The sequence below is a fragment of the Rhodofomes roseus genome (genome assembly GCF_022264815.1).
Source record: "Rhodofomes roseus strain CIRM-BRFM 1785 chromosome Unknown C8Q71scaffold_2, whole genome shotgun sequence".
Taxonomy (NCBI): domain Eukaryota; kingdom Fungi; phylum Basidiomycota; class Agaricomycetes; order Polyporales; family Fomitopsidaceae; genus Rhodofomes; species Rhodofomes roseus.
Window position 1 is genome coordinate 2,340,568 of NW_025952958.1, and position 25,420 is coordinate 2,365,987.

At 56.1% G+C, this 25,420-nt stretch overlaps 7 protein-coding genes across 7 annotated transcripts; 3 read left to right on the forward strand and 4 right to left on the reverse strand.

The window, feature by feature from the left end:
• Positions 1 to 4: 4 nt before the first annotated feature.
• On the reverse strand, positions 5 to 1,748 carry C8Q71DRAFT_240385 (skeletal muscle/kidney enriched inositol 5-phosphatase). Its single transcript, XM_047917227.1, has 5 exons — positions 1,462 to 1,748; positions 1,125 to 1,407; positions 671 to 1,063; positions 486 to 618; positions 5 to 433 (listed from the first exon to the last, which is right to left on the reverse strand). The coding sequence occupies exons 1-5, from the start codon at positions 1,664 to 1,666 to the stop codon at positions 155 to 157; spliced, it is 1,293 nt and encodes a 430-aa protein (XP_047784261.1). The 5' UTR covers positions 1,667 to 1,748; the 3' UTR covers positions 5 to 154.
• Positions 1,722 to 3,076, reverse strand: C8Q71DRAFT_736478 (mitochondrial 50S ribosomal protein L3). The gene is made up of 5 exons (XM_047922552.1): positions 2,840 to 3,076; positions 2,584 to 2,785; positions 2,471 to 2,531; positions 2,308 to 2,419; positions 1,722 to 2,256 (listed from the first exon to the last, which is right to left on the reverse strand). Exons 1-5 carry the CDS (start codon positions 3,059 to 3,061, stop codon positions 1,909 to 1,911), a joined length of 945 nt encoding a protein of 314 aa, XP_047784262.1. The 5' UTR covers positions 3,062 to 3,076; the 3' UTR covers positions 1,722 to 1,908.
• Positions 3,077 to 3,176: 100 nt separating this feature from the next.
• Positions 3,177 to 6,516, forward strand: C8Q71DRAFT_240575 (RNA polymerase I-specific transcription-initiation factor-domain-containing protein). Its single transcript, XM_047917230.1, has 10 exons — positions 3,177 to 3,428; positions 3,478 to 3,581; positions 3,631 to 3,841; positions 3,899 to 4,057; positions 4,106 to 4,340; positions 4,400 to 4,532; positions 4,585 to 4,801; positions 4,853 to 5,251; positions 5,300 to 5,417; positions 5,472 to 6,516. The coding sequence occupies exons 1-10, from the start codon at positions 3,242 to 3,244 to the stop codon at positions 6,481 to 6,483; spliced, it is 2,775 nt and encodes a 924-aa protein (XP_047784263.1). The 5' UTR covers positions 3,177 to 3,241; the 3' UTR covers positions 6,484 to 6,516.
• A 1,778-nt stretch (positions 6,517 to 8,294) lies between these two features.
• Positions 8,295 to 10,344, forward strand: C8Q71DRAFT_736487 (mitochondrial carrier). The gene is made up of 9 exons (XM_047922553.1): positions 8,295 to 8,608; positions 8,669 to 8,780; positions 8,869 to 9,010; positions 9,087 to 9,233; positions 9,298 to 9,314; positions 9,371 to 9,512; positions 9,566 to 9,755; positions 9,806 to 9,888; positions 9,943 to 10,344. Exons 1-9 carry the CDS (start codon positions 8,595 to 8,597, stop codon positions 10,113 to 10,115), a joined length of 1,020 nt encoding a protein of 339 aa, XP_047784264.1. The 5' UTR covers positions 8,295 to 8,594; the 3' UTR covers positions 10,116 to 10,344.
• On the reverse strand, positions 10,285 to 11,674 carry C8Q71DRAFT_240572 (uncharacterized protein). Its single transcript, XM_047917229.1, has 8 exons — positions 11,575 to 11,674; positions 11,476 to 11,499; positions 11,266 to 11,416; positions 11,068 to 11,204; positions 10,762 to 11,014; positions 10,645 to 10,711; positions 10,562 to 10,588; positions 10,285 to 10,508 (listed from the first exon to the last, which is right to left on the reverse strand). The coding sequence occupies exons 1-8, from the start codon at positions 11,575 to 11,577 to the stop codon at positions 10,454 to 10,456; spliced, it is 717 nt and encodes a 238-aa protein (XP_047784265.1). The 5' UTR covers positions 11,578 to 11,674; the 3' UTR covers positions 10,285 to 10,453.
• Positions 11,675 to 13,944: 2,270 nt separating this feature from the next.
• On the reverse strand, positions 13,945 to 15,531 carry C8Q71DRAFT_698833 (uncharacterized protein; the record flags this gene model as incomplete). Its single annotated transcript, XM_047920035.1, has 1 exon — positions 13,945 to 15,531. The coding sequence occupies one exon, from the start codon at positions 15,529 to 15,531 to the stop codon at positions 13,945 to 13,947; it is 1,587 nt and encodes a 528-aa protein (XP_047784266.1).
• A 1,440-nt stretch (positions 15,532 to 16,971) lies between these two features.
• C8Q71DRAFT_720537 (uncharacterized protein) lies at positions 16,972 to 18,067 on the forward strand (the record flags this gene model as incomplete). Its single annotated transcript, XM_047921369.1, has 5 exons — positions 16,972 to 17,355; positions 17,415 to 17,508; positions 17,558 to 17,832; positions 17,883 to 17,948; positions 18,059 to 18,067. 5 exons carry the CDS (start codon positions 16,972 to 16,974, stop codon positions 18,065 to 18,067), a joined length of 828 nt encoding a protein of 275 aa, XP_047784267.1.
• Positions 18,068 to 25,420: the final 7,353 nt, after the last annotated feature.

Consider the following 25,420-nt stretch of genomic DNA (forward strand, 5'->3'; position numbering starts at 1 on the left):
ACCGATAGTGTATGTACCATCGTAACAGTACGTTCTAAGTACACGATTCGCGCTACAACTTGACGGATACAGCGAATATATTAGACATACATAACTTCCCTTCCGTCCGACATCCAACAACAGTCCATCAGTAGTGTCGACACCACCTCACTAGTCAGGGCAACACAGGCCCTCTGGTCCGCCACCAGCCCCATGCACCGAGGCCCAGGATGAAGTTCCCGAGGCCGAACACGGTAGAGCCCGCGCCGACGAGGGTGAGCAGGCACCAGAGATAGCCGAGGATGAGTCCGAGGATGCGGCCTGTATATCGCTTGAGCGTTGCGTAGGGGTCGGGGCTGGGCTTGAAGTGGGGTGGCAGGCGGAGGGTGGGTGGTTGTGTGGTTTCTGGTGTAGAGGTGGAGGGTGGGAGGAGCAGGAGGGAGACGATGGGTTTCTGGGTGGCATGGTTAGTGAGATACGGGTGAAAGTACGGCTGGGAAACGTACGTGGTCGGAGGTGGTATATGAGGGTATAGTCGTGTAGAGCATGTTTTGGATCGTGGACTCCCGTGGACGGTCGGGGGAGTCGGTATATGCAGTATACATGATTCTGTCTGTCCACGCTGGTGTTCGCTTGCGGCTGTCGAAGTACAGGTCAGTCAAGGGTCGCAGGGTAAGTAGAATGAACGTACTCGAAGGTGTCTACCTCCCCGAGCCTGTACTTGTAGCTGCACTTGAACTTCCAGAACTCACCCTCCCGGAGGCCGACGAAACAGCTGCCGCGTTCGTCACGCTCTATGTGGAGCTCGTCGCAATCCTTCAGGGCCTCCCGGTCTGCTTCAGTAACTAGCTTCCGCGTGAGCTCCTCGTGGGACAACACCGCTAGTGGGTGTGACGGCGGGATGGCAAGGCGGAAGTTGAGGTCGCCGAAGAAGAACAGATGCGAGGTGTCGTAGATCGTCGAGGGAGCCTCGGAGTCGGACGAGGGCAGAGGCGGGAAGAGGAGGGTGTTAACGATATAGTGGTAGTCATGTATGCGCTTCGGCAGGTTGTACCCATGCGCCGTCAGGTGCGCGCACACGAACCTGTTCAATCCATCCACAAGCCATCACGCTATGTACACGCACGAGTAGACGACCGACGTACGTGTACACCTCGCCCACGCCGCCGTCCTTCCCCGCCACGCGGAACCGCACGCCCACCGCGCCCTTGTTCCCGAGGTACGCGGGCCCACATCCGGTCCACTGCGTCTGCACGTCGCACACGCGCCGTGCGACGCCGTCGTCGCGCCCGTAGACGAGCAGTGCGACGCCGACGTTCACGACGGTCGCGATGAGGGCGTACTTCTCCTTGTTCGGCGCGTGCGCCTCGATCTGTGAGAGGATGAGCGCGTTTCTGTTCTCGATGACGGACTTGGACAGGCCCGCGACTGGTCCGGGCGGTCAGACATGAGTCGAGTAACTGGGTGGGGTAGGCGACTCACATCCGTAGTGGAGGGGTAGAAGTTCCTGGAAGCCTACAGCAACGATATCCGGTGCACGGCTTGGGTGTTCTACCTCCTCGATGCGAAGCGACGAGGTATCGAGAGTGGGCGAGAGCCAGTCTACTAGATCCTGCGGCAGCCCGCGCTCAGCCTGGAGGTTGGTGTTGTACGAGGCGATGAGCACGGTCAAGCGGTCTTCGGACATGGCTGGAGAGATTGGGCTTGCCCACCGAGTCGCCAGGGCCGGCGAGCAGCAGGTTGCAAGGTGGCGGAAGTCTGCATGACGATCTACGACTGCCCTCTTCGGTAACCCGGATCAAACCCAGAGTACCATAGCCCGAGGCCCCGTTCTGAGACAAGACTGCGATGGACGCAATGCACTCGACGCACAGACGACGTATACAGTATGCCCATGAAGATAATATTACGGGAAGGCTAATGCACGACCTATGACTGAGGAATAAATGGACTGCGACGAAGTGTCGGCGCTTCGATCACCGGAGGAAGCTGCGCGGCCATTTCCTTCGTACCCGCGGGGAAGGGCAGAGTTTCAAACCCCTTCGGTAAGATCTTCTCCATGTTACCCTTCGCGTACTCGTGCTGGGCCGTCTGTATCATCTTCTTCTTCGCGTCTCGCACCATGACGTGTGCGTCGTCGATACCGGGCACACACCCGCGTACGAAGACAAGGTCAAGTTCGGTATCGACACGCACGACGGCAAGGTTCTGCGTCGTCGTCCGCTCGCCTCCCAAACGACCAGCCATCTTCCTGCCAGGCCAGACACGACCAGGATCCTACGGCACACTTTGAGAGAGTATGTTGCAGAGCGAAACATTCGTGCATACCTGGTGGGCACCGATGGCACCTTGTGAACGATGTGCAGCGGATACACCATGGCTAGCCCGGAGACCTTTGTAGTTCCACCGCTTCATTGTGCCTGCGAAACCCTTCCCGATCCTAGTTGCGACGTTCAGCATCGAAGGCACGGTAAACGATTCAGCTACTTACGATTTAGCAATCACATCCACAAACTGCCCAGGGACAAAGTGGATAGCTGACAAGGTTGTCCCTGAGGAGAGGATAAGCCACAGCAATAGAAGTCGTCGCACAGGAGTGCGCACCAACTGGGACGTGTGCGTCCGGCGTAATGGGGAACTCCTTCACGATATACTTCGCAGGCACGCCGGCATTCCTGAAGTGTCCAAGCATTGCATTCGTTGTGGTCTTTTCCCGCCTGTCCGAAGCTGCGACCTGAACAGCATGGTATTCCGATTTGTCTTTCCGGACTGTCTTGACGTTCGCCGTGACTTGGCAGTTCTCAAGCTATAGTCCCATTACCTCAACAGAGCTTTAGCGCATGATATGATTTGCACTTGCCTGAAGCACCGTCACTGGAAACCGAGCGCCATGGCCATCCCACATCACCAGCATGCCTCGCTTGCGGGCAATTACACCTGTGCGCACCGACGTCGGTGTCCACTTCGCCACGGCCGTCGAGGAGCTAGCCTCGGCTGCAGGGGCTGCCCTCTTGACGGTGGTGGAGTGGAGTGTTCTACATGGGAGGCGGGGCCGCTGGGCGAGAGCCCAGAGTCTGTGCATGGTGCCAGTCGGGATGAGTGCAGCGGACGGTCGCGCGCTACGAGAAATTGGGCGGGCGCGTGGCGGACTCCGGACACCGCCCTTCCTCCCGCGGCTCCTCCGTCATTTTGACGACCGACGTCAAATTCAGCTGCACACAACTCTCTTGCTCTCGCCCACCACAGACGACCCACAAATGGAATGGATCGCTGGCCGACTGATGACAGAGATACGCCGCAGACCTCCGAGAACACAAAGGGCAGGAAGTCGCGCGACCCTCTGCCTCACTGGACGTATCCGGTGGTCGAGCATGGGTCCTTGAGTGCGGCGGCACTTCACCAGAACGGGCAGCGGCTCGAATGGTCGTTCATAGTCCAGGAGAACCCGAGTGAGTTCTACTGCTCATTTCTGTGGCGTATCTGACCTCTGCCCTCCAGAGCGCAAGGTTGTGCCCTTGTACGAGCCGGTGCAGGCGTTTCCTGAGACCCTCCAGCGACCCTTTCGCCATGATATGTCTGTCTCGCAACGTGCGGATCAAGGGGTATGGGTCATATATGACCATTGCATGCATATATACTAACATTCATAAGGTTCAATTCCTGCGAACTTACTACCCCGACTTCGAGATGTCCGCCGAGCTCGTGCGGGACGAAATTGCAGCAGATGTACGCGCTACCCAAAGCCTCCAAGAGTTCGACCCATATCGCGGAAGCATGCTTGAAACGTTCACATGTGCAAGGAACGCGGGCAGAAGTCTCACTTGTTTGGCTTTCCCAATGGGGGACTCGTATCTCGACCTGAGTAAGTTTACTTCCTTAGCAGCAGGCCAAAATTTGACCAAAAGGCCTGCAATTTAAGATATATCACCTGTGACGTACTCAAGGAGACGTAATACAAGAGTTGACGCGTTCGTCGAGCTTGACGCGGTTGCAAAGCCGATACGCAGCTTCGAGACACCCATCCAGCAGTTGAAAGCGTCTGCTCTGCAGTCCATGGAGGAAGAGGATTATGTCCTAGGTTAGCAGCCATCCACCAACCATTATCGGGTCACTGATGACTATGCAGCGACGGTGCTCGGCGTCAGAACGATGGGCTCGACGACTTTATTAGACGTACGCCCCACGGATGCGCAAACATCGACTATAGAGGCTACGGAGCTCGTGAATATCACTCATGCTGACCTCGGCAATCGTCCTATTGCGGATATGATTCTACCAGCCACTGAACGAACGCTTTCTATCCTTGTCAACGACAGCGGGTCCGTTTACAAATGTGCAGCGCCGGGCGGTCAGAAGTCACTGTGAGTCGATGGCTCGTCACTGCTTGAGAGCATCAGTCAATAGCTGACTGATTGTTCAGGCAAATCGTCCACGTTACGACTGATGAAGGCAGCGAAACCTTGAATCCGGGACTCTGGAAAGTCGCAACGTGGGATAATGAGGACAGCTGTTTGCTGATGTCTGAACGAAGCGCATCCTGTCTCGATTTCAGGGTTAGAAGCTCATCCATCAGTGATTGTGCAACATTGCTGACAATATCTGCAGACTGAAGACAGCGTAGTAGACCTCTACCATTTGAACCAGTCCGGTGCCCTGCTCACCAGCATCGAGAGCCACCAGAAGGACGGTTTGATCCGCCTCGTGACGACCAACGAGCTTTTGTGGATCGACATCCGCTCTCCGAAGAAGCCTCTCCTCGGCGTCCAACACTTCCGGAACTTCGACCGCACACTGCAGAGCCATACCAGGATTCTATCAAGAGGTACGCCGACCGTCGCAATCCTTGACTATTGCTGACGTCGACCTATCATAGCTCCGATGACATACCTGACTTCGCAACGCAATGGTTTGATATCTGTATACGACGTATCGCGCTCCGGTTCCGCCATACAGATGGCCTCACCTGCATATTATCTGCCTCCTATGCGTGCCCAGGAAGACAGAAACCTCGGGCATGTCTTCCTTCAGCATCCACATAGCGCCAACACGGGGGAGCTGAGCGTGCTACAGCTTTCTGAGCTCGGAGCGGTTCACACGATGCATCTCAAGCTGCTCGATGACACGCAGGAGTCTGCGGAGCTTGCGCCCATGCAACGGAATTGGTCTGAGGAGATTGAAGAGTTAGACGAACAAGTCAAGGCGTCTGGTTTGGACGATGGGCCCTTAGGAGCGCGAACGTTCAGTGAAGCGGACTTTCGGCCGGCTTATCAACGTATGATCGCCATTGCCGTTCTGATACAGGGCCTGACCTCCTCTCTAGGGTTGTTCATGGAGAAACCTGCTGCCAAAGTCCCTCGCGATGCTGTGTATGACCTACTGGACAAGATGCCAATATTCTGGCAGGAAGTGGATGCGCCAGTTGAGCACGCACTCACGACGTACGTTACATCTCATTCAATGTCATGGACACTCATAGACCATGCGATGGGCAGTTTCGACATTGCGTACCGCTGCGGTCCCGAACCCTCGAACTTTTCAAGGAACGACCTCTTCACCGAAAGTGTGCTCAACTCAAAGCGCGGCTATCGTGCGCTGAAGCAAGGACGCATCCCCGTCAAACAACTCGCACGGAAAGCACCTTGGCACCAGTACATCACGCCGTTCGTCCAACGACAGGTCGTTGACCTCCGAGAAGACCCTGCGGAGACGCTCGAAAGGCTCACTCGTTATGATCTATCGCCTGACGGCCGTCGACCCGCTGGGTCCCTCCGGCGGGAAGCCGAGGCTCGCGAACAGCTCACCCTGGACCTCCATCTGTCCACCGACGTCTTCTCCCCCTCGCGCTTTCGGAAACCCCACGAGCTCGATATCGACGCCGCCATGGAGACGATGTCGCGTGCTACGGAGGCTATGACTCTCAGCGATATGGAGCCTTCAGATGTGCAGTTTGGCTTCCTGCATCCTGCGCGGAGAGAGTCGAACTATCGTTACACGAAGGATGCAGACACACACGAGCAGAAGCAGACGGAGAACAAACATCTGGCGCCGCTTGGTGTCCGCCTCTTACTCAAGGAATGGGACGTCGGCGGCGACCCCTCGACCTATCGCTACGAAGATCCATACGACACGACAGCTCAGCGCAGTACCTCGCCTCGTTGGGCGAGGAACGCGCCCTCACGTCCGGTGACGCAGATTAGAGAGGGAGCTATGCAGTCACAGCGGCCACCTCTCGTAGTGCCAACTGCTGGTCTTGCACCACCTACGATCGCCAGCAGTCAGCCCTTCGGCTCGAGGTCTGCCTTTCCTGCGACTCAGATGCAAGCTGCGCGGACGAATGACCAGCGACATATCGTGCAGGCGGGCAGTCAGCCAGCGGATGACTGGGATGCACAGCCCTCCTCTCAGATTCCGTTTGCGAGTACGCAGGTCCTTCCTGGACCACATGGTGGCAGACCGGGCCCAGCGAAGAAGAAATCTGCGAAGAAGAGAGTAGGAGGATTCTAGTGTATGTCCCTACGTTGCATAGTCCCTAGTGTAAGGGTCTTGACTCATCGGGTTAGGGAGCGGTTCTACAAGGGATGCGTCCTGACTTGAACGAAGAGAGAACAACAGCTGCGAGAACAGCAGGAACAAATGAGGGGCTTTGATCGATGTACATCAGTCTGTGGCGAGCACAGCGCATCAATGTGAGGCTGTTGCCAAGCCAATCCCATCATGTCCCAGAAAGTGAAACTTGCTGGTACAGTGCGTTCGGGCATAGGATCGAGCGAGACTCGCGAGAGCCTAGAGGTGCCAACCTGGAGTTGCCGTTTCAAATGGAAACCGCACGCAAACCGCACGATGGCCGCAGTGTGACTTTGATATGTTCAGCGTTGTTGACGTCCGCGGACACTAACCAGATGAAATCGGTTTCTTGTCACTGGTTCCATGCGTAGTATAGGTCAGGCACCGGCGATGCTGCTAGTCTACAGGGATCGCAACCGCGTTGTGATATGTTAGCGACTCTACGGTACTTAGATGGAACTGAAGGCTCACACTGGCCAAGTTCTGGATCCGAACTGTGCCTAGCTGCCGACGCAAGTCCAGATGCGCGTTGTCAGAATGATATACTCTAGTTCTTCTGGTATGACATCCAAATTGGACCCGAGGCACCCTCAGTGAGGTTCGTGGCGTACGTGATAGGTCAGACCCTGATCGGGGCCCACTGTCTGAAGATCGCGGGATGCCGATGTCCATAGCATGAACACGATGCGAATTACTAGGTGGTTTCACCCTGCTAAAGAGCAGCGTGCAGTGTTGAATCATTCCCACATCCGTTCATTCGCATGGCATGGAGGACGTACGAAGAGAATCAGGCTATCCATCTGCATACTCCAAACCTCTACGAATTGAGCGCAGTTCTTCGACGCCTGCCCCACGTAGAACACCCAAGCCTCTTCACTGAGTGTGGACTAGAAACACCGTCGCGGTTAGGCATCGCCAGCGAGCTGTCTGTGATCGAGAACTCACAGGGGCCAGATGTAGGAGACTTCCCGTTAGGCCGTCAGGTCTCCACCGAACGGTATTGAACAACGACTCATCGTACTCCATTGATCGCCGTCTTGTCTGAACCGCTTGTCACGTTGCTCACCAGAGGCGGGTGCTGTGGTAGCATCTAAATGGAAGGAGGGGAGGTACGTTGGCTTCGCCCCACAAGGCCAAGTTTACAGTCCCCTCGAGACCCTTCTCGCTCATCTTGTCAGAGGTTTACCACGATGGTGACGTATTGCGCTTCACCCGCGAAAGCAAATCCAGACCCGCTCTGCGCAAGACGAGTGGCTATCGCCTACAGCTATTTTCAGAACGTTGGACAGTCGCAAACGCGAGCGACATACGATGACTAAGCACTCCGCCCTTCGAGATGTTGGAGAAAGCGGTACTCGCCCCATCGCACCGCTCTTCTTCCCCACTGCACAGCTAGTAGGCCAGAACCTGCGCACGACGATGCGGCCCTCGCGTGTATGATACGGCCTGCGCGACGCGATCCCGTGCGCCTTAGACGCAGAGCCAATAAACTCACAAAACGCGTCTATGGCTCCTTCCGACCTTGCTTGCGACGGGCGTCGGGATATCCGAGGCAGCGAGCCGTGATGCAAGCTCAATTGTGGGAGTGCTGTATGTACATAGTTGGCATGCATATGGTAGACTATCTACTACCACGAGAAAACGTGATCGCGACGCATCTCAATGTCCCGCGCAGTGGCAAAACAGGCTCAAGCGAACATAGACGTGCGGAGGTGCGGCGCGATGGCGTGAGCGCCGCTTTCTCCAACTTCTCGAAGAGCGGGGCTCTTGGTCAGCGTATGTCGCGCGCGTTTGCGACTGTCCAACGTTCTGAAAATAGCTGGAACGTTGAACGTCGGAGACTCTAGAGACCGGGGCAGCCTGTGACCCGGTTCATGGGCGCTTGTTCCCCAATGTCTCCTTCGGCCGCCCACCGACATCGAGTACCGCACTTCCCCTCCAGCCTCCCGCTCCCACTCTGAACGGTCTTGAGATTCCCGGCGACTGAACAACAATCATTTCTCGTGCTCCCGCACGGAACTGGACTCATCTGGGCCTGGTGACTGCATCCTATGAGTGAGAAAAGGTGCGGCGCTACACCGCACTATGTCTGCTGCTCTAACGGGTGCTGGCCTGGCTATAACAGATCGTCGGAGTACCTGTTCGACTCGGTTGCACTCAATGAGTCTCTCCGACGAAATAAGGCGGTCGTCTGTGCCGTCTCTGCCAGCTACATCTCGACCTTCGCGGGCTACCCTGTGAGTCCACTTCGCGCGTCAATCTATCCCTGTCCAAGGAAGTCTGCCCTACTCACGGACATTTCCTCTTGAATTGGGAACGAGATAGCTTGACTCGATCAAGTCCCGCCTTCAGACCATCCGCACGCCGGTCACTGTGCCCAAGCTCGCGATCCAGGTCTACAGGGAGGAGGGAGTCGTCGGGTTCTACCGCGGGCTATGGATTCCACTCATGACTATCTCGTTCGTCCGTGAGTCTCCCCGTCTCGGCGTCGTTGGCTTGGTTGAGTGCTGCAGTCGGTGCTCACTGAGTCTGGGAACTGACAGGTGCGGCGAGCTTCACGATCTACACTCGCACGAAGGAGTACTTTCACGACCGCCACTGGCCAGCACAGAGCACAGTGTGGAGTGTGGCATCGATAGGAGGTATTGGGGGTGCATTGAGTGGATCGCTCATCTCATTCGGGAGCGCACGTAAGTTGGAAGACCCTAAGTACTGGCACTATGAGCTCACACAGTAGCATATACGATGCTGTAGCCTTTGAACTCGTCAAGGTCAGTTGTTGCACGGCGAAAACGTGTCGCACTCGATGTACTCACCGTCTTTGTAGGTTCGGCGACAGCTAGAATACTCCATCGCCGCTAGTAAAGGCGTACGAATAGTCAAAGCCCCGGGTACGCTCGATGCGGTGAAGGATATCTTCCAGCTGTATGGCCTGCGGGGACTGTATATCGGGTTCCGTCTCCATTTTGGTACGTCTGATTCCTCTGCCCACAGCACAGCCGTTCAATTGAGGATATGACAGTGCGCGACACGATGGGGACAGGACTGTACTTCTTTGAGTATGACGGCATGCGCCATCTGATGGGTCGTCTGTCATCGGGAGAGCAAGGCCCCACGCCGCACTGGATGCCAATCCCTCCATCGGTTGTGCCATTCATGTGCGGCTCGCTAGCGGGAGTCACTTCGTGGGCTCTCATCTACCCTCTTGACGTGTAAGTAGCTTTTGTTGCATGCGTCATTCCGACCCGTGACACGGTTTCAGTGTGAAGACCAAGGTGCAGCAGCGTGCCTTGGCCGGGGAGAAGAAACGGGGAGTACTTGAGACTCTACACCGGCTCATACGAGGTGCGTCCATCCACTTCCAACATTCACCTCGCAGCGTGAAACGAATCCATCCAGGGCCCGACCCGAACTCGCCAAAACCAATAGTGCTCGGCCTCGCGCGGCTGTATCGTGGACTGGGAGTGAGCGCGCTGAGGAGCATCACGACTCATGGACTGCTGTGGACCTTCTTCGACCTTACCGCATCGTACATTGACAACTTGCCGCGTGCGCCGGATGACAATACATAGAGCGTGTCAAATAACTGGGGTGGTTCGGCCGATGAACAACTTTCCCGAGAGGCACAGGCTATTTATCTGACTGGTGGTGGCGCATATATATAGCCACACCACATCATCAGGTAACATGGTCACCGGCCGGTGTACATTCTCTCGACCATTGAGCAACCGGTCATGCGAAACCAGACTACTGAAGGTTTTGAAGTGCAGATACACACAGGTTCGCGCCTCAGGCCGAGATTATTGTTGGATTCACCTAGGTGAGTGCTTTCGAAATTTGTGCCAGGTGCCATCCAGTCTGATTTGCGAAACACAGTCGTGCACTTCATCAATCTGTAAACCCCAAGTATCTAGGTCAACCCAGACCATTTCGACAGGAACGTAGAGACGCTATGTGCCAGGATGCTGCGCAGAAGTATGTAAGTGATAGTCAAAGTAGACGGCTATTTGACACTTACTCGTGAACTCCCCAAGTTGGATGAAAGCTGCGGAAGTGACAGGTCGTCAGTTCACGCACCAGCAAGTCGAAGAATCAACCTACTTGTTCCACCAGAAGTACGTAGCCGCGGAGTACTGATCCTGGTCCGCCAACCCCGTCCACCACCCCGCTGTCACGCATCAGCCCATCATCCAACTGCCATCACCGGACGCAACTCACCTGTGACGTTCGTGAACCCCAGCACCTCCGCATTATCCAGCGCAAAATCAAAGAGCTGGTGCGTCGGATGGATGTTGACGTCCACCGCGATCCCGAGCGTGCTCGAGTTGCGCTTGAAGACCTCGACGTTCGCCGCGAGTTGTGCGTTGTAGTCGAGCGCGGCGAGCGACTGCAGCGTCGCGTTGTTCGGCTGGTATGGCAGGGTGTGTGCGGATTGGTTGAGGAGGTTCGGCGTGCGGCCGATGTCGGGGACCTGTAGATGATTCCTTAGCGTGTGCCGTGAAGTGGAGCGGGAGACGGGCTTGCCTGGAGGAGCAGGAAGTTGCGTGCACCGGCGGAGCGCAGGAGGGCGAGGCGCTCGAAGTAGGAGGCTTGGACGCGCGCATTCGTTCTGTGTTGGGTTTCGTTGGTCCAATAATAGGACTTGCCGATGTCGTTGATCCCTGCAGGACATGGTTATGGCTCGTCAAGAACTGAAATCCACAGGCAAGCATCGCGACATACCGAAGAAGACCGTGAAGAGCGAGTCGTCCGCCGTCCAGGGGGTTGCGCTGTTGTTCGCGTAGCCGGACAGGAAGTTGTTGACCTGGTCGCGGAAGCTTTGTGTTGAAGAGGAGGACTGTGCGACGATGGTCTCATCACTGCGCCGCCATAGCTGCGTTGACCAATATCCCTGGATCAGAGACATATACCTGGATTGGAAAGGAAACTGACGCGAAGTTGTAAAGTGCGATCTCGCTGACGTTGTACGTGTTAGTCACCCACTCGACCCACATCTTGCCTCCGGACGTTGACCGACAAGACATCACTCACCATGGTCCAGGCAGAACTGAACTGCAGCGCTACTGCCAGTATGCCCCGACTTCCCAGGCCCTAGATACATATAAAGGTCTCGCGGTCGCTGTGACGAAACTTGGACGAAACTGAGAGTCACGGTAAATTAAATTAGATAAACCGCCAACCGGATCCGGTCACGTGTCAATCAGTGTCGCCTGGCGCTCCGACGGCCAGGCACAGCAACATTCCCGACGTTCGCGAGCGGAGTCTCCGAGCACAGACCCGCGAACGAGATTGATCTGTGCGTGTAACATATGGGTGCGTGTGTACACCACCGTCACGCATTTGCCTCCGGCTCACACCGATCGATCTCGATGCCAGACTCTGGAGACGTCGTCACCCGGAGCTCAGAACACAAGCGTGCATCGTGTGTTGCCAGCGGCCACAGTTTCTCATTGCCAGCATGATACAGACTCGCTGGCACCACGTCCAGTTTTGACTCGCTGGCACCACGTCCAGTTTTGCTCCTATGGCTTCAGACAAGCTTCCTGCATACTCTACCGCATGCAGGTGCGTCGCCCCCGAGTCAGTCGTCAGCAATGACTAACATGACACCAACCCCCACACAGCTGTCTCGGCGCACGAGCCCGACATCACTGAAGAGCTAGGGCTAGACCACGACCTGAACTGCCCTACTGATGCGCATTTATCCCTGATGGAAGAGAGTGAACTCTGCCGTTTCACACCTTCGAACGCACAAAATAGGTCGTACGCCGCGGTGCGGTGCGTCATGATGCCAACGCAGTAACTGCTCCGAAAGTACCCCGCCACCTTCTTGTGTGGACCCTCCGGATGCGCATGCAAGGGCGCGGACTTCGCCGTCGTGCTCGTTGTCCGTTCAGAACACTCTGTGTGAAGGCGGGCGATTATATGTACGGCTTCCTCCTTTCCTCCCGCTCCTGAGTTGCGAACAGTGGTCGGTACCACCAATTCCGCTAACGCAAGTACACTTTCTGCTCGATGCGAGGTGCGTGCGTAGTCGAAAGCAAACGTCTTACGAGTACGAGAAGCTAAACTCGACTACAGATCTACGACAAGGCTACTGCACATTTGCTTGTGTCCGCTATAGGAGAGATGCGCGTGCGCGGCGGCGAACTAACCGACACAACGATATAGCTCCAGGCGCAGGTGTCCGGAAGAGTAGGCGATGGGCGTATGGGCTAGGGAAAGAACGGCGAGCGAAGATCTGTGTAGAATAATGGCTCCACCTGAATACTATCGAATACTCAGCTCTCGCGCCCTCTAGTCTCTAGATCTGCATTGATCACTAGCACCGCTCATCACAAATTCTACATATGCAAGAGAGATCCATATGGCAGCCATACTTGCAGCTCAAACGACGTCCTTCGTGTTCCGGCCCAGTGCTGTCCTCTGTTATTCTCGGTTGGCATCGTGACAGTTGGTGGAGAATCCTTGCTTTCCAAGGCCCCTGCGTCGGGAATCGGGCAATGGCAGAGGCGGCGCTGTTGTTTCCATACCATAAGAGGCGTCGACGGGGGCGAACCAGTCGCAGCCGGTCCTAGCGGGTTGCTGAGGTCGAACGGCAATATCACTGGGAGTCAAGCTGCTGCCAAGAATGTCGTACGTTACATAATCGGATAAAGTTTCGTACTGACAGGACGATAATAGACACACCCCTCCATCCGCATCTGCCAGGGCCGGACGTTGATGCAGGTGTACCATACTAATATCAGCGACTATCATATCTTGACCTTTCCAGCCAATGGATAGACGGACTAGTAGTAGGAAGAAGCCTCACACACGTTCAGCAAGACGTACACAGACTGGCATGCGGGAACTCTGATATGACATGATCCGGTCGACGATACGGACAGCCTCGTGAGTCGTGCAATGTCCAGGAAGTTGTTCGCTTTCACCAGCTTTCTGGCTCGTTATCATTCCGCCAGATCATTGCTACGAGTGACACCTGCCTCCCCTTTGCCACGATACTAGTGGTGGAAAGCAGCACAGCCTAGGTAGCCTCCTCTCGGTCAGGCAGCAATTGAACCGCCCGGTTCTCTCCGAAGCTGCCCCGTTATCCTGCAGGAGCTTGTCAGTTCTTCATCATTGCGAACATCTGTTGTGCGAAAGACCCTGGCTTGATGTACGGCGTGGACCCCGACCGCCCATCCTAAGATAGGGCTCACGCAAAGGCATCCAATGTGACAGCCTGTGACAGGAGCGTTACAGGCACGGATAACCTCCGCCACAGTGGGTTATCCAGGCGCCCGGAACGGCCAGATTTGGTCGAGGATCGACTGTGCATTACGGGCTAGGTACACAGATGTCTGTACAGTAAGGACTATATACGGTGTAGATATGAGGTTATGTACAGTAGACTAGCTTTCAAAGGAGATTAGTGGTAGTATCTATATCGAAGTGTCGTAGTATAGTGTCAGGAATGAGACGGTGTCCATGATACTTCTTGTTTGCCCAAGCAGCCTGTGAACCATTCAAACCTTTGCGATATGCGTCAGCGAACCGTAGAGATCGATTATGATAGCGCCGCATGACCTTGAGTGGAACAGACTCGAGCGCAGAGAGGAGATTGCGCTCGAGATCAGCTTCAATCGAAGACGGCGGGTACATACGGTATACCCTCTTTGAGTATCCCCACACCTGCTCAATGAAGTTGAGCTCGGGGTGAAATTTCGGGAGAACAACAAGCTCAACACCTCTGCGGTTGCACAGCAGCTCGAGCTCAGACTTCACATATGCAAAGTCTGGCTGATTATACAGTGTACGCCGACAGCAACATTCCACCGCACCTGGAAGGCAATCGTCGAACTTCTTCTTACACTGCGCGCGCATTTGATGGGCGTTGTGAAATCCGCGCTCTTCAAGGATGTACGCCATGCCTTTGAATGCACCAGGAGGCCCCCGCGGATCTCCATCGCCAAAATACAGGTCCTGCTCGACAAGGACACCGTCCGCGTTCACAAATTGCCCCTTCGTCATCTTGATCTTCTTCTTTAGCGGTTTCCGGTCTGGCCCATACACCGTACGGCCATCGGCGTCTGTAACTTGAACCTCGACAAGCCAAGCACCATCCTTTGGAATCTTCTTCGGCATCTTGAGGGCGGATAGAGAACCATCTGGCCGCTTCAAATGTGTTTTTGCATTATCAACCACAAAGACGTGCTTCTTATCGGGCCATTTTTTCTGCGCGATGCTTATTGCATGCTCCATCTGCTTGACGAAGTGGCTGCTTGTGTAGTACCCATCCCTCCCCACACCAGCTTTGAACAAGACGCGGGCCTCCTCTGCGTCTGTGCCATCAGGTGACCGTAGCCAGCCATAGTCAGCCGAGATGAAGTCGGAAACCATCAAAGATGCGCCTTCCCCCTTCTGCTCCGGTGTTGCGGTTTCTGATTGGTGAACCCAGCGCAGTTTGCGACGGTCATGTGCGTAGAACTGCGACTCGTCCTGCTTCCACATCACAACATCCTTGGGCTCGAGGTGCGGTCCATATTCTTCATCACCCTCCTTTGACCAGGTGAGCATCCGTGCTTCCAAAGCCGCCATACGAGGAAGAAAGACCTCTTGGCGATACTGCACCACGTCTTTACGCTCATGACCGTCGACGTACTGCCCTCGCGGGGCCTTTGTCCAGCGGTAACCCAGAACCTGCATCCATCGCTTGGCTGTTGCATGTGAGACGGTCCGTTTGAGGCCGAGACGTGCTTTCACCTCCGTGCGATCAAGGTAATACACAATGTCCATGGCCTTCACATATTTCCCGACACCTTGAAGATGCAGCTGAACCTCTTGCGCAAAGTCTTCGTCCCGGATGCGACTACTGCTCCACGTGCCATAGCGATTGATGGGTAAGTCTGACCGGTTCTCAATAAACTTCCGTGTCCATGACCGCAACTGACGCGCGAACCACGGACCACGGGTTGCTGCCCGCGCAGCGAGAATCGATGCAGCCATCCATGTAGAACCACCGGTACGAGTTTTGTTGATGTTCTGGACGATGTTCTGTGCACTTGGGCTGATGAACAGCCACAGAAACGATCGCATGAACTCGAGGCGCATCCGTAGGAGCCGCTCGAGCTTTGGGTCCTTGTACCCACGGCCTGTCTTCCTCCGTGGTCTCAACATAGCCTCCAGGTCATTGTATGCGCGCCGGGCTTCAAGGCGCGAGGGAGGAGAAAGGTGCGTGTGAGGGACATGCATATCATCCTCATCATCAATGTCACTGTCTGCATCTGACTCGCTGGACTCGCTGTCGCTGTCAGGCGGCCCATCACACTCGGAGGGCAAGGGCGAGACAACGGGCACAGGCAAGAAAACGGGCGCAGGCAAGGGAACAGGCGCAGGCATGAGAATGGGTGCAAGCGAGCGGGTAGGTGTAGGCAAGTGAACAGGAGCAGGTGAGCAGTGACGAGGCGGCGTGGACAAGTGAATGGGCGCGGGCGAGCAAATGGACGCGCCGGGCGAGCAAACGGGTGCGGGCAACTCGGAGGAGATGGGCGCGGGTGACTCGCCATGCCCGGCGGGACTTTCGTGGCTCGAACCGTAACTGCTGGCTACTACCTCAGCATCGGACCCGGCAGGCTCAACCTGGCACTGACCCACGAAATTCAGATGGTAAGCAATCCTCACGTGTACAACGGCAGCTCTACAGTATGTACTCACATTCACATTCTCATTTAACTCTGCTACCCGCCGCTCGCGTTCAAGCCGCTGTCGCTTGCTCCTTGGGATGTGGGCATGGTCTCCGAGGTTCTTCAGGTTACCGAGGCGACGTTTCGGCATTATGGTGGGTGCAACGAGTATCAAGTATTGAATGTTGCGTCTCGCGCCTTATGCTGCGAAGTCGCGTCGCGCGTTGCGTTGCAAGGTCGCGACGCGCGCCGTTGCGTTGCAAGATCGCGTCGCGCGTCGCGTCGCGAGACTGTCGGCCATCGCTGCCAGCGGCGGCTAGCCTGTCGTACACGAGCGCTTATGTCCATCAATTTCATTACTCGCTTTCCTAGTACGGTATGGCCTCTGATGTGCGGACGAGAAAGCTAATGCAATTCGTAAACAATCCTGAATCGAAAAATCCTTGGCACAGTCCTGTGATGAACGCGAATTCAAACAACTTTGTGCGAACTGATTTCTGCACAAAGTGAACATTGAATTGTCATTGATTCTACACTGTTCCGTCACGCTTTGCTTAGGTAACATTGGATGCTTGTGCGTGAGCCCTATCTTACTATAAATGCATGACACGACCCGCCTGTTGGGAGGTAGATCCCTTCACGCATATTCCCGGCACTGGTGGCGCCCTAGTAACACATCCATTGTCATCGTAAGTCTCAGATTTTCTGAAACCACGGGTCTACTGGCTGACGTGGTATCTTTTCTTTCACCGATTCGTAGAACATGTACAATAGCTCATGGGCACCGAACGAAACCTCTTATCAAATCTTCAATGAGGACATGTGGCTCACAGGGGCATTGATCAGCAACGTTGCCTATGGCGTCGTACTCACCTTGTTTGTGATGTGCTTCTATCTGCTAGTGAAGGAGATCAACCATCGCAACATGCGGAGACAAATCTTCCTTTTGACATTCATTTCCATCATATTCACCTTCGGTTCGCTTTTCGTCGGTGGCAACTCGAAGTTTACTCAGCAAGCGTTCGTTGAATACCGCAACTTTCCCGGAGGCCCTGCTGCATTTGAAGAAGCCATGTTCAGCGACCCCGTGAACGAGATTTCCACCGTCGCATTCATCGTTGGAAACTGGTTCATGGATGCGTTTCTGGTATGTCGATTGATCCGTTTCTCCTCGGATAGTCGCAAGTGACTCAGTGCAATCGTTAGGTCTGGCGCTTTCTCGTCATCTACAAGAACACGTCGAGGCGTTGGACCACCCTCCTCTTGGTATTGCCCTGTCTAATGCTACTTGCATCGATAGGTATGCCGACAAGCGTATATGTGTATGGTCTGAGCTAATCACCGTCCAGCCTTGGGGATCGCGGCACTGGTCGGTATCAGGAACTCGTCGCCTTTTGCAATCGTCGACATTACCCTCTCGTACTACGTCATGTCCCTCGCGCTCAACATCGTGGTCACGTTCCTTATCGCGGGACGACTCCTTGTCTACCGATACCAGACGAGCAAGGTCATGGGGGCACAGCACACATCGACCTACGTCAATATCGTCGCCATTGTTGTCGAATCCGCCGCGCTCTACATCAGGAAAAGGCCCTTTTCAGAATATGTCAAATTGCGGAGTATTGTATGGAATAATGAACATTTTGGACTATTCACGTGTTCGGAATATTATAGGGAATTAGCTACCCCCCTAAACTTCTGTACGAATTTCTTGCGAATTTCAGACAATATATTGACTATGTGAGTGCATTATGTGTACCTACCTCAATGTTATGTGTCACGGATTGAAGAATATAGCACGTATGATTCATCATTATTCATGTTGTCGTGCCACACACAGGAAATTTTAGGAACATTAGATCGATTGCAAGATACCATAGTAAACTATCTACTAGACAGAGCAGGTACAATATGACGAACGAACGAGGTACAACTAGGTAGCCTTATATCTATTCCGAGTGTCCTTGTGATGAATTCATCATCTGGTCCGGTACTACTCGTCGGGTATCTGATCCCGATCAAAAGCGTCCTCCTCGCCTGGCTGTGACAGTGCATGGAGAATATGTCCAATGCTGAACGAGACAGACGTTAGGGAAAACACACAAGGAAGATTCAGACAAGCGCACCACCGTGAAGATCGAATGCATGATTCGATGGTAGCACTTCGGCTGTTGACGGTGGAACTCAGCCAAACGGATTGTTGGGGCAACTTCATGTTTGGACGGAGCAGTTGTCGCCGGGCGCGGTTCGGAAGACGCGGTATACAGCGCGGGAGCGATCGGGGAGGAAGCGCTATTCTTGTCGGCGCTGTGGTCCCCGCCTCGTCTGTCGGCGCGTCTGGCGCGAACGCGAAGGGGCGACGGGTGCAGCTGATGGTCAGGGTCGGAGTTAGCAGGCAAAGTGAACACCGGAGAGAGACGCACGGGGGGCAGACACAGCGGTGGCGGCGCGGGTTTTATATCATATGGCAGTGGGTACAACGACCGCAGTGGCGACGAGGCGCGCAGTGGCAGCGAGGCAGGGCGCGCTGAGAGGGCGGTGACGCATGGAGAGGGCGGTGACGCGGCGCGGAGAGGGTGGCGACGCACGGAGAGGGCGGTGGTGCGCAGAGAGGGCGACAGTGCCGCACGGAGGGTGGTGTGCACTGAGCTGGCCTAGGAGGAAGGTCAGCAGAGCAGATAGGACGTACAACATACTTTTGATGCAGCCCCTCAGCTGCACTAGCCCTCTCCTCTGCACCCGCGTCCTTCGTGAGCACTGAGCACACTAACGATGCTTTTGCGGCGTCGTTAGTGTTGTTATGTACTGCTAAAGTGTCGCGTTAAACACGTGTTGACGTGTCAGATAGGCTACGGCTCACCTATACCTGTGACAGGCCCATGATGGGCCTGTCTCTTCACGGAACGGCCGCGCTTGATGTTCTCGAGATTGCGCGGCGGGCGAGCGGCGCGGAGCAAGGCCGTGGAGGAGGGAGTGAAGGCAGGACGAGGACCGCGCTGGCAGTGGACAGACGCAAGCGCTGTCGGACTTGCCTTATGCGGCCTACATCGGAAGATCCCGAACTGAGCGCTTAGGACTTATTCTGCGCGCGACTCTCGCGTCGATCCTCCACCTCCACCCCGGATGCCCACTTGACCGTCCAGCCCCGCGTCAAGTCGACGGCGCAGCAGCGCGACCTCGTTGTCGCCCGGCCTCTGCAGAAACGACAAACAAAGGCTGAGCGCGGCTGAGCACGCACACAAAAGGTATGTCAGCGCGCTCGCTCACCGCGGCAGCCCTGCCCGAGCATCCCCCATAAACAACAACTTGCCGCCTCCACCGCTCTCTCCACCAGAAGAAGCGCTCCCTCAAGCTGCCCGACCTGGCGTCCCTCTCCTCACTCCCGCCTCCTCTTCAGTCCTCCGCAAGCGGGTACAACTCCGTCCCCACCCCGAACATCCCGCCCGCCCCCGTTGGCGCCTCGACAAGCTGATCCTCAACGTGAAGCCACAGACAGTGAGCGGGAGCCCTGTACCGACCGAGCGCGAGCGATCAAGGGGATCGGGTAGGGATCGCTCGAGGTGCGAGCGCGACAGGGAGAGCCGAACTTGCTCGAACCACCTCCGAATGAGCATAACCGTGGATGATGCCAACGGGGGTGTGTACTGCGACGGAGGGGTGCACGGGCCGTCGCCCCTGGGCTTGCCCGTGGTGACGGCGAGTGGGACAGACGTGACGAGTGCGTTGGCGGCGGTAGACAACGTGGAGAGGGCCAGTCGAGCGGCGATGAAGCTAGATGTCACTGGCCTAGCGGACGATGTGAGTGTATTGCCCGTGCCGTCTCATGTCGTGCTAAACCATCTGAGTACGAGTGCGATCATGAACGGCGTCTTGGCTGTCGCAAATACGATGATATAATGCAAGAAGGTGAGCATCCCACCTCCATGGCTTCACATTTGGTTTGGCGAGTGCTGCATCACGGGCGACGTTGGTTACCCCCTTACCACCGCATCCAAAACCTGTGGTCCACAGCAGCGGGCAGGGACGGTGCACGGCAAGACTAGGCGGGTGCGAGGGTGAGTGAGCGGGGAGGAACTGGCCGGACAGTAGGGATTGGCGAGCGGGGAGGAGGGCCAGAGACCGGCGGGCGCAGTCGCAGTCGTGCCGCATTTGCAGGGCCGCGCAGGACGACCCTTGTCCCGCAGCCCTGCACCTTGAGTGGAGGAAACCATGTTAACTACTTCTAGATTAGTCTGAGCTGTCGAAGTACAACTTGAATGGACTATGATACTCATGTAATGTACACTGAATCGTAGAATTGATACGATTTTATCAATGTTCTTCGGTCCATATCACTTATTTGACACTGAGACAGATATTACTATGTCATGTACAGCCTCTCGATGGCATTCTCAGCAATCCTTCGCTCATTCCAATAATACTGCTGAATGCATCGATCATTAGCTACGTTCTGTAGAATGCATCAATCATTAGCTATGTTCCGTAGAATGTGTCTACATTAGCTTTGTTCTGCACAATATTCATAACTTCTCACGAATTCTCAAAAGGGGGTTTTCCTGATGTACTCTATCTTCGCAGTTCTATTCATAGTTCCATTCGGTATCGGAAACCCTGTTGGAAGCCTTTTCCTGCAAGTAGTGAGCCAGGTCCAGGTAGGTGTTGGCATCCAGATTAGCAGCAACGCTGACAACACTCACAGACAGTCTCATCTCTGCTTATCATATTTCGTGTGGCGATTGGGGCCGCCTGGTCAGAAAACACTGCCACGAAGCTCACGTCACGCTCTTTACCCAACACAATCCGGCTTGGCCAAATTTCAGACATGGCATTCCGCTCGAATGCGTTATCTACTCTTGCGCAATCGGGGTCAAAGGATGCCGGAACGCTCACCGGAGTGGTCGTCACAGAGGATGTGATCCGCGATGACGAGGATTATCGCGTGTGACTGGATGAATTACTTTCTGTAGGTCTTGACGACGGCGACCGTCTACCGGTACGTCTCTGGCCTCGAACCGCTTGAAGTGATGAGGGAGGGCTGACTCGTGCACTAGTGCTGAATGTGATGATGATGATGAACTCAGCATTTATTAACCGCTGCAAGCAAACATGTGCTAAGACGCGGCGGACGCCGGCCTGTACAGTAGTGGGCGTTTAAACGCGCCACCCAGGTCGTCGTCCCGTTCGGGGCTGTACTGGTAGGAGTAAAGTCTGGAGAGGTAGGTAGTAATGGGTCGGTATCGTTCTGTAGTCTATGGTAGCTTCTATGTATGCGGTTCTGTTCGTCTGTCCGGGTCGCATAGGTCTTTAATAGATAGGCATAAATGAATAAAAAAGGAAAATCTTCATAGTACTCCGCGTTCCGCGGTCGGCGCGTCGTCTTCTCCTAGGGGCGCAAGCCGGGTTTGTTCCCCTAGTGCACGAGTGGGTGTCGGAGGTGTGGGGGGTGTCGGGTTTGGGGACGGTACTTCGCCGTGCAGCTGGTACCGTCTATTCTTCGTCCTCGTCGGCCGGTCCGTCCGGGTCTTCTTCTGGCTCTGTGTCGTCTCCTCCGCGTTCGTCTCCTGCGGCGGCCTCTTCATCGTCATCCTGTTCTGCTGCTCCTTCCTCCGGAGCCTCGGGTGGTTCTCCTGTCTTCGTGAACGCGCCGCTCTTCTCGATGAAGCGCGCGAGTGCGTCAATGCCGTCGTCTGTGCCGAGGATCGTAGGTAAGTCGATCGTTTCGCTGGCTTCTCGGAGGGTGTTTCGGTGCGCCTCGTACCGCGGGCAGTCCTGGAGGATGTGTTTCCTCGACTGGTACTGCGCGCCGCACGGGCATTCGACTGTTTCGGACGGGACGTGGTGTCTGTAGTATTCGCCCATGAACCCGTGTCCTGACCGGCACTGTAGTACCCGTCCGAACACTTCGCGCGGTAGCTTGAGGAACCGCTTTCGCGGTTTGGGTTTTGGTGGTAGGCGGTTGGCGGTCGCGAAGCGACCGGTCGGTCTCTTTTTCTTCCACTCGTCGGTCCACGCTTTCATCGCTCTTTCCCTTGCTCTGCGCAGGGCGTTTGCACGCGTGGATCGGTTGTTGTCGGGTTGCATCGCGGTCGCGTCTTTGGCGAGTTGGTCGGCGAGTTCATTGCCGGTGATCCCTTCGTGGCCTGGTGTCCACGCAATGGTGATCTTGGTTTCTGGGTTGGATTCGAGGAGGCGGATGATGATCTCGCGGAAGATGCGTGAGTGGCCTTGTGACGGTCCCGGTCTCGCTTCGAAGATAGCAGATATGGCGCATGTGTTGTCGGCGAAGAAGTAGATGTCGCGTGTGGGGGGGGTGTCCGGTTGTTGCAGGTAGGCCTCTAAGTCTCTCGCTGCCCACGAGAGACCTGCCATCTCCGCGTCGTAGACCTCGGCGCGTTGGCTCATCGGGATTCTCCTTCCAAAGAGAATGCTGTTGTGGCCGAGCGCGACGTGGCTTGCGCCTACGCGCCTCTGGTTGTTCTCTGTGAGCAGAGAACCGTCAGAGTATAGCGTGATGGTGTCTTTGCGTCTGCTGAGGTTACTTAGCTTTGCTTTGTGTTCCTTTGCGGCGGCTTCCTTGGTGACTCCCTTCACCGCTGGGGTGATGGTGAGTCGACCGTTGAAGTCCGCCGCTGTCTTCTTCCACGGGGGGACCGCGAGCGGTGTTATGCGCTCGTCTAGGGGGTCTGACCTCAGTGCCATGTTGCATAGCCGGGTTGTCGCTGGGGGTTTCCTCCGGTTTGCGTTGGTCTTCCTATGTGTCGGTCGTGGTGGTCGGGGGGTGTTGGACTGGGTGAATTGGCGCCATGCGTCCGGGAGGCGTTGCAGGATCGGGCTGTGCGCGCTGAGCTTGTTCAGCCGGATCGCTGCCCGATCCTTGGTGAGCTCGAGGTGGTGTCGGATGGGCGCAATCGCCGCTTCGATCTCCATGGCGATCGTCTGCGTCGTTCTGAATGCTGCGCATATCAGTCTCAGTGCGCGTCGTTGTACCTTTTCGAGAGCGTTCTCGTGGCTTTTCTTGCCTCGCCACCATGCGGGGCACGCGTACGTCATGATCGGACGTACGCATGCTGTGTAAAGTGTTCGTAAGTGCTCCTGTGAGAGTCCCCTTACGGTGTTGGCTAGCATGCCCAGCCCGTTTACCACTTTCTCCGCACGTCCGGCCATCTGCTTGACGTGATGGTCGAAGTTGAGTCTTCTGTCGAGGTGTACGCCCAGCCACTTTGTTGTGGCAGTTGCGGCGATGGTGGTGTCGGCTCCATTGGTGCCTGGGAGGGTGATGGTCGGGGAGTCGTTGGCCGTCCGACGTCTGAGCGAGTAATGCATCAGTTCCCTTTTGACCAGGTCAGGCGAGAGGCCGACGCTGGCCATCCAGGTGTCGACTCGGCCGTAGGCGATCTTGAGGATCCGGGTGTTGGTGTCGAGGGAATCCGAAGAGACGTAGAGCTTGCCGTCGTCTACGAACATGATCAGCTGGGTGGGGCCGGGGCTGTCGACCAGCTTCAGCTTGGCATTGATGGCGTCTACGTGGTCCCGCGCTGCCTTCTCGAAGATTTCGAGAAGCTCAGCGGCGTACAGGATGGAGAGGATGGGCGATACCGGTGAGCCTTGGGGGATCCCATTCTCCACCGGTCTCATCTCCCCTCGTATCCCGTCTAGGCATATTGCTGCCTCTCGCTCCGAGAGGAAGGCTGCCGTCCATCGGACGAGTTGGAGCGGGAGGCGTTTTTCGCGCATGACGTTGAGGAGTCGGCGGTGGTTCACAAAGTCGAAGAAGCCTTTGATATTGAAGGTGAGCGCTGATGTGACTTTCCCGTGGTTGTGGGCTGCTTCGACGTCGTGGACAAAAGTGAGGATGGCGTCGTCTGTGGAGCTGGCAGGGCGTCCTCCGAACTGGTTTGCCGGGACGAGGTTGTGCGTCGATACCAGGTAGGCGAGGCGGTTGGCGACGATCCGTTCCAGGGTCTTCCCGAGGCACTCCAGCAGTTGGATGAGCCGGTAGGCCCTGGGGTTGCTGTAGTCTGGCTTGCCCGGCTTGGGGATGGCGACCGCAATCGCCTTCCTCCATGCCTTGGGGTGGTAGCCTGCGCGTAGACAGTGGTTCATCAGCGTGGTTATGGTGGTGTCTGCCTCCGCCCACGCCCATCGTATGACACGAAACTGGCATTGGGAGAGCCCCGGGGCCTTGTCTGCCCCCTGCTCGAATATGGAGCGCCTCACCTCGTCCTTCGTGACGTCTTCGTCAGCGAAGTCCTCTGGGTGAGGGTCCTTGAGGTCGTTCTCCGGGACTCCTTGCAGTGGTGGTGGTGGCTGGAATAGCTCGTCCCGCAGCGCGTTGCACTTGTCTTCGTGCATGACGGCTGGTGGTCGGTCGGCGCCTCGCGAGATGGCTGGCGATTGGTACGATCGTACCCCTTTGCCCCATTTCGTGAAGCCCCAGATGTCGGCTGTGGTCGCGGTCTCGAGGGTCTCCGTGATCCACTTCTGGCGTGCCTTCTTGTAAAGCCGCTTGAAGTAGTTCCGGGACTTCTTGATCTGGGCGTTTGTCGTACTCGCCTGCGTGCCCCACCTTTTCAGGTGGTTCAGGCTCTGCGTGCGTAGGTCCGCGATCTTCTTCGCTGCGTCGTGGAGGTCCGCGTTCCACCACGGTCGTGCGCGGTCACTTGGCTTCTTGACCTTTGCCGCTGTTGTGTTGGCGGTTTGCATCGCCGCCGTCAGCGCGTCAGCGGCTCGGTCTAGCTGGTCGTCGGAGAGTGTCGCGTTAGGCTCGGATAGGGGGGCGAGGTCTAGGTCGTGTTCCCCCAGTGCTGCTCGGAAGGCTTCGCGCCACTCTGCTGGGTCCGTGTCTTTGAAGTTGTAGCGTTCCCCGGTGAGGTTGTCAATCTCGACGGCGCCGTTGTCGATCTCCCATCGCAGGGCGAAGTGGTCGGATCCGAACGCGTATTCTCTGTCGATCCACCAGTGTTTAGCTGTGTCGAGCTCGGTGGCTTTGGGGTTGGTGAAGGTGAGGTCGATCGTGGACCATGTTTCGTGTGCGTGCGAGAAGAACGTGGGCGCGCCCTTCTCGTTCTTCATCGTGTACCCGTGCTGTGTCAGCCAGTCCACGGTCTGGTCTGTCGAGTCCTTCGCTGGGTCCGACGTGCGCGACCAGAGGGGGTGGTGCAGGTTCCAGTCGCCCGACAAGATGGTCGGGGCGTCTCTGGGGAGTGCGAGGC

What these genes read in the sequence shown, in the direction of transcription:
- C8Q71DRAFT_240572 (XM_047917229.1), bottom strand. An exon ending in GCTCTTCACGGTCTTCTTCG is followed by an intron (nt 11,205 to 11,265) that starts GTATGTCGCGAT and finishes CATGTCCTGCAG; the next exon opens with GGATCAACGACATCGGCAAG. An exon ending in ACGTACTTCTGGTGGAACAA is followed by an intron (nt 10,589 to 10,644) that starts GTAGGTTGATTC and finishes TCACTTCCGCAG; the next exon opens with CTTTCATCCAACTTGGGGAG.
- C8Q71DRAFT_736478 (XM_047922552.1), bottom strand. Translation starts at nt 3,061, where the DNA reads ATGCACAGACTCTGGGCTCTCGCCCAGCGGCCCCGCCTCCCATGTAGA. An exon ending in TTCCAGTGACGGTGCTTCAG is followed by an intron (nt 2,786 to 2,839) that starts GCAAGTGCAAAT and finishes ATGGGACTATAG; the next exon opens with CTTGAGAACTGCCAAGTCAC. An exon ending in GGACGCACACGTCCCAGTTG is followed by an intron (nt 2,532 to 2,583) that starts GTGCGCACTCCT and finishes TCCTCTCCTCAG; the next exon opens with GGACAACCTTGTCAGCTATC.
- C8Q71DRAFT_736487 (XM_047922553.1), top strand. An exon ending in CATGACTATCTCGTTCGTCC is followed by an intron (nt 9,011 to 9,086) that starts GTGAGTCTCCCC and finishes GGGAACTGACAG; the next exon opens with GTGCGGCGAGCTTCACGATC. An exon ending in TCTACACCGGCTCATACGAG is followed by an intron (nt 9,889 to 9,942) that starts GTGCGTCCATCC and finishes GAATCCATCCAG; the next exon opens with GGCCCGACCCGAACTCGCCA.
- C8Q71DRAFT_240575 (XM_047917230.1), top strand. Translation starts at nt 3,242, where the DNA reads ATGGATCGCTGGCCGACTGATGACAGAGATACGCCGCAGACCTCCGAG. An exon ending in CGCAACGTGCGGATCAAGGG is followed by an intron (nt 3,582 to 3,630) that starts GTATGGGTCATA and finishes AACATTCATAAG; the next exon opens with GTTCAATTCCTGCGAACTTA. An exon ending in GGAAGAGGATTATGTCCTAG is followed by an intron (nt 4,058 to 4,105) that starts GTTAGCAGCCAT and finishes ATGACTATGCAG; the next exon opens with CGACGGTGCTCGGCGTCAGA.
- C8Q71DRAFT_240385 (XM_047917227.1), bottom strand. Translation starts at nt 1,666, where the DNA reads ATGTCCGAAGACCGCTTGACCGTGCTCATCGCCTCGTACAACACCAAC. An exon ending in GGCGTGGGCGAGGTGTACAC is followed by an intron (nt 1,064 to 1,124) that starts GTACGTCGGTCG and finishes TGGATTGAACAG; the next exon opens with GTTCGTGTGCGCGCACCTGA. An exon ending in GGGGAGGTAGACACCTTCGA is followed by an intron (nt 619 to 670) that starts GTACGTTCATTC and finishes GTACTTCGACAG; the next exon opens with CCGCAAGCGAACACCAGCGT.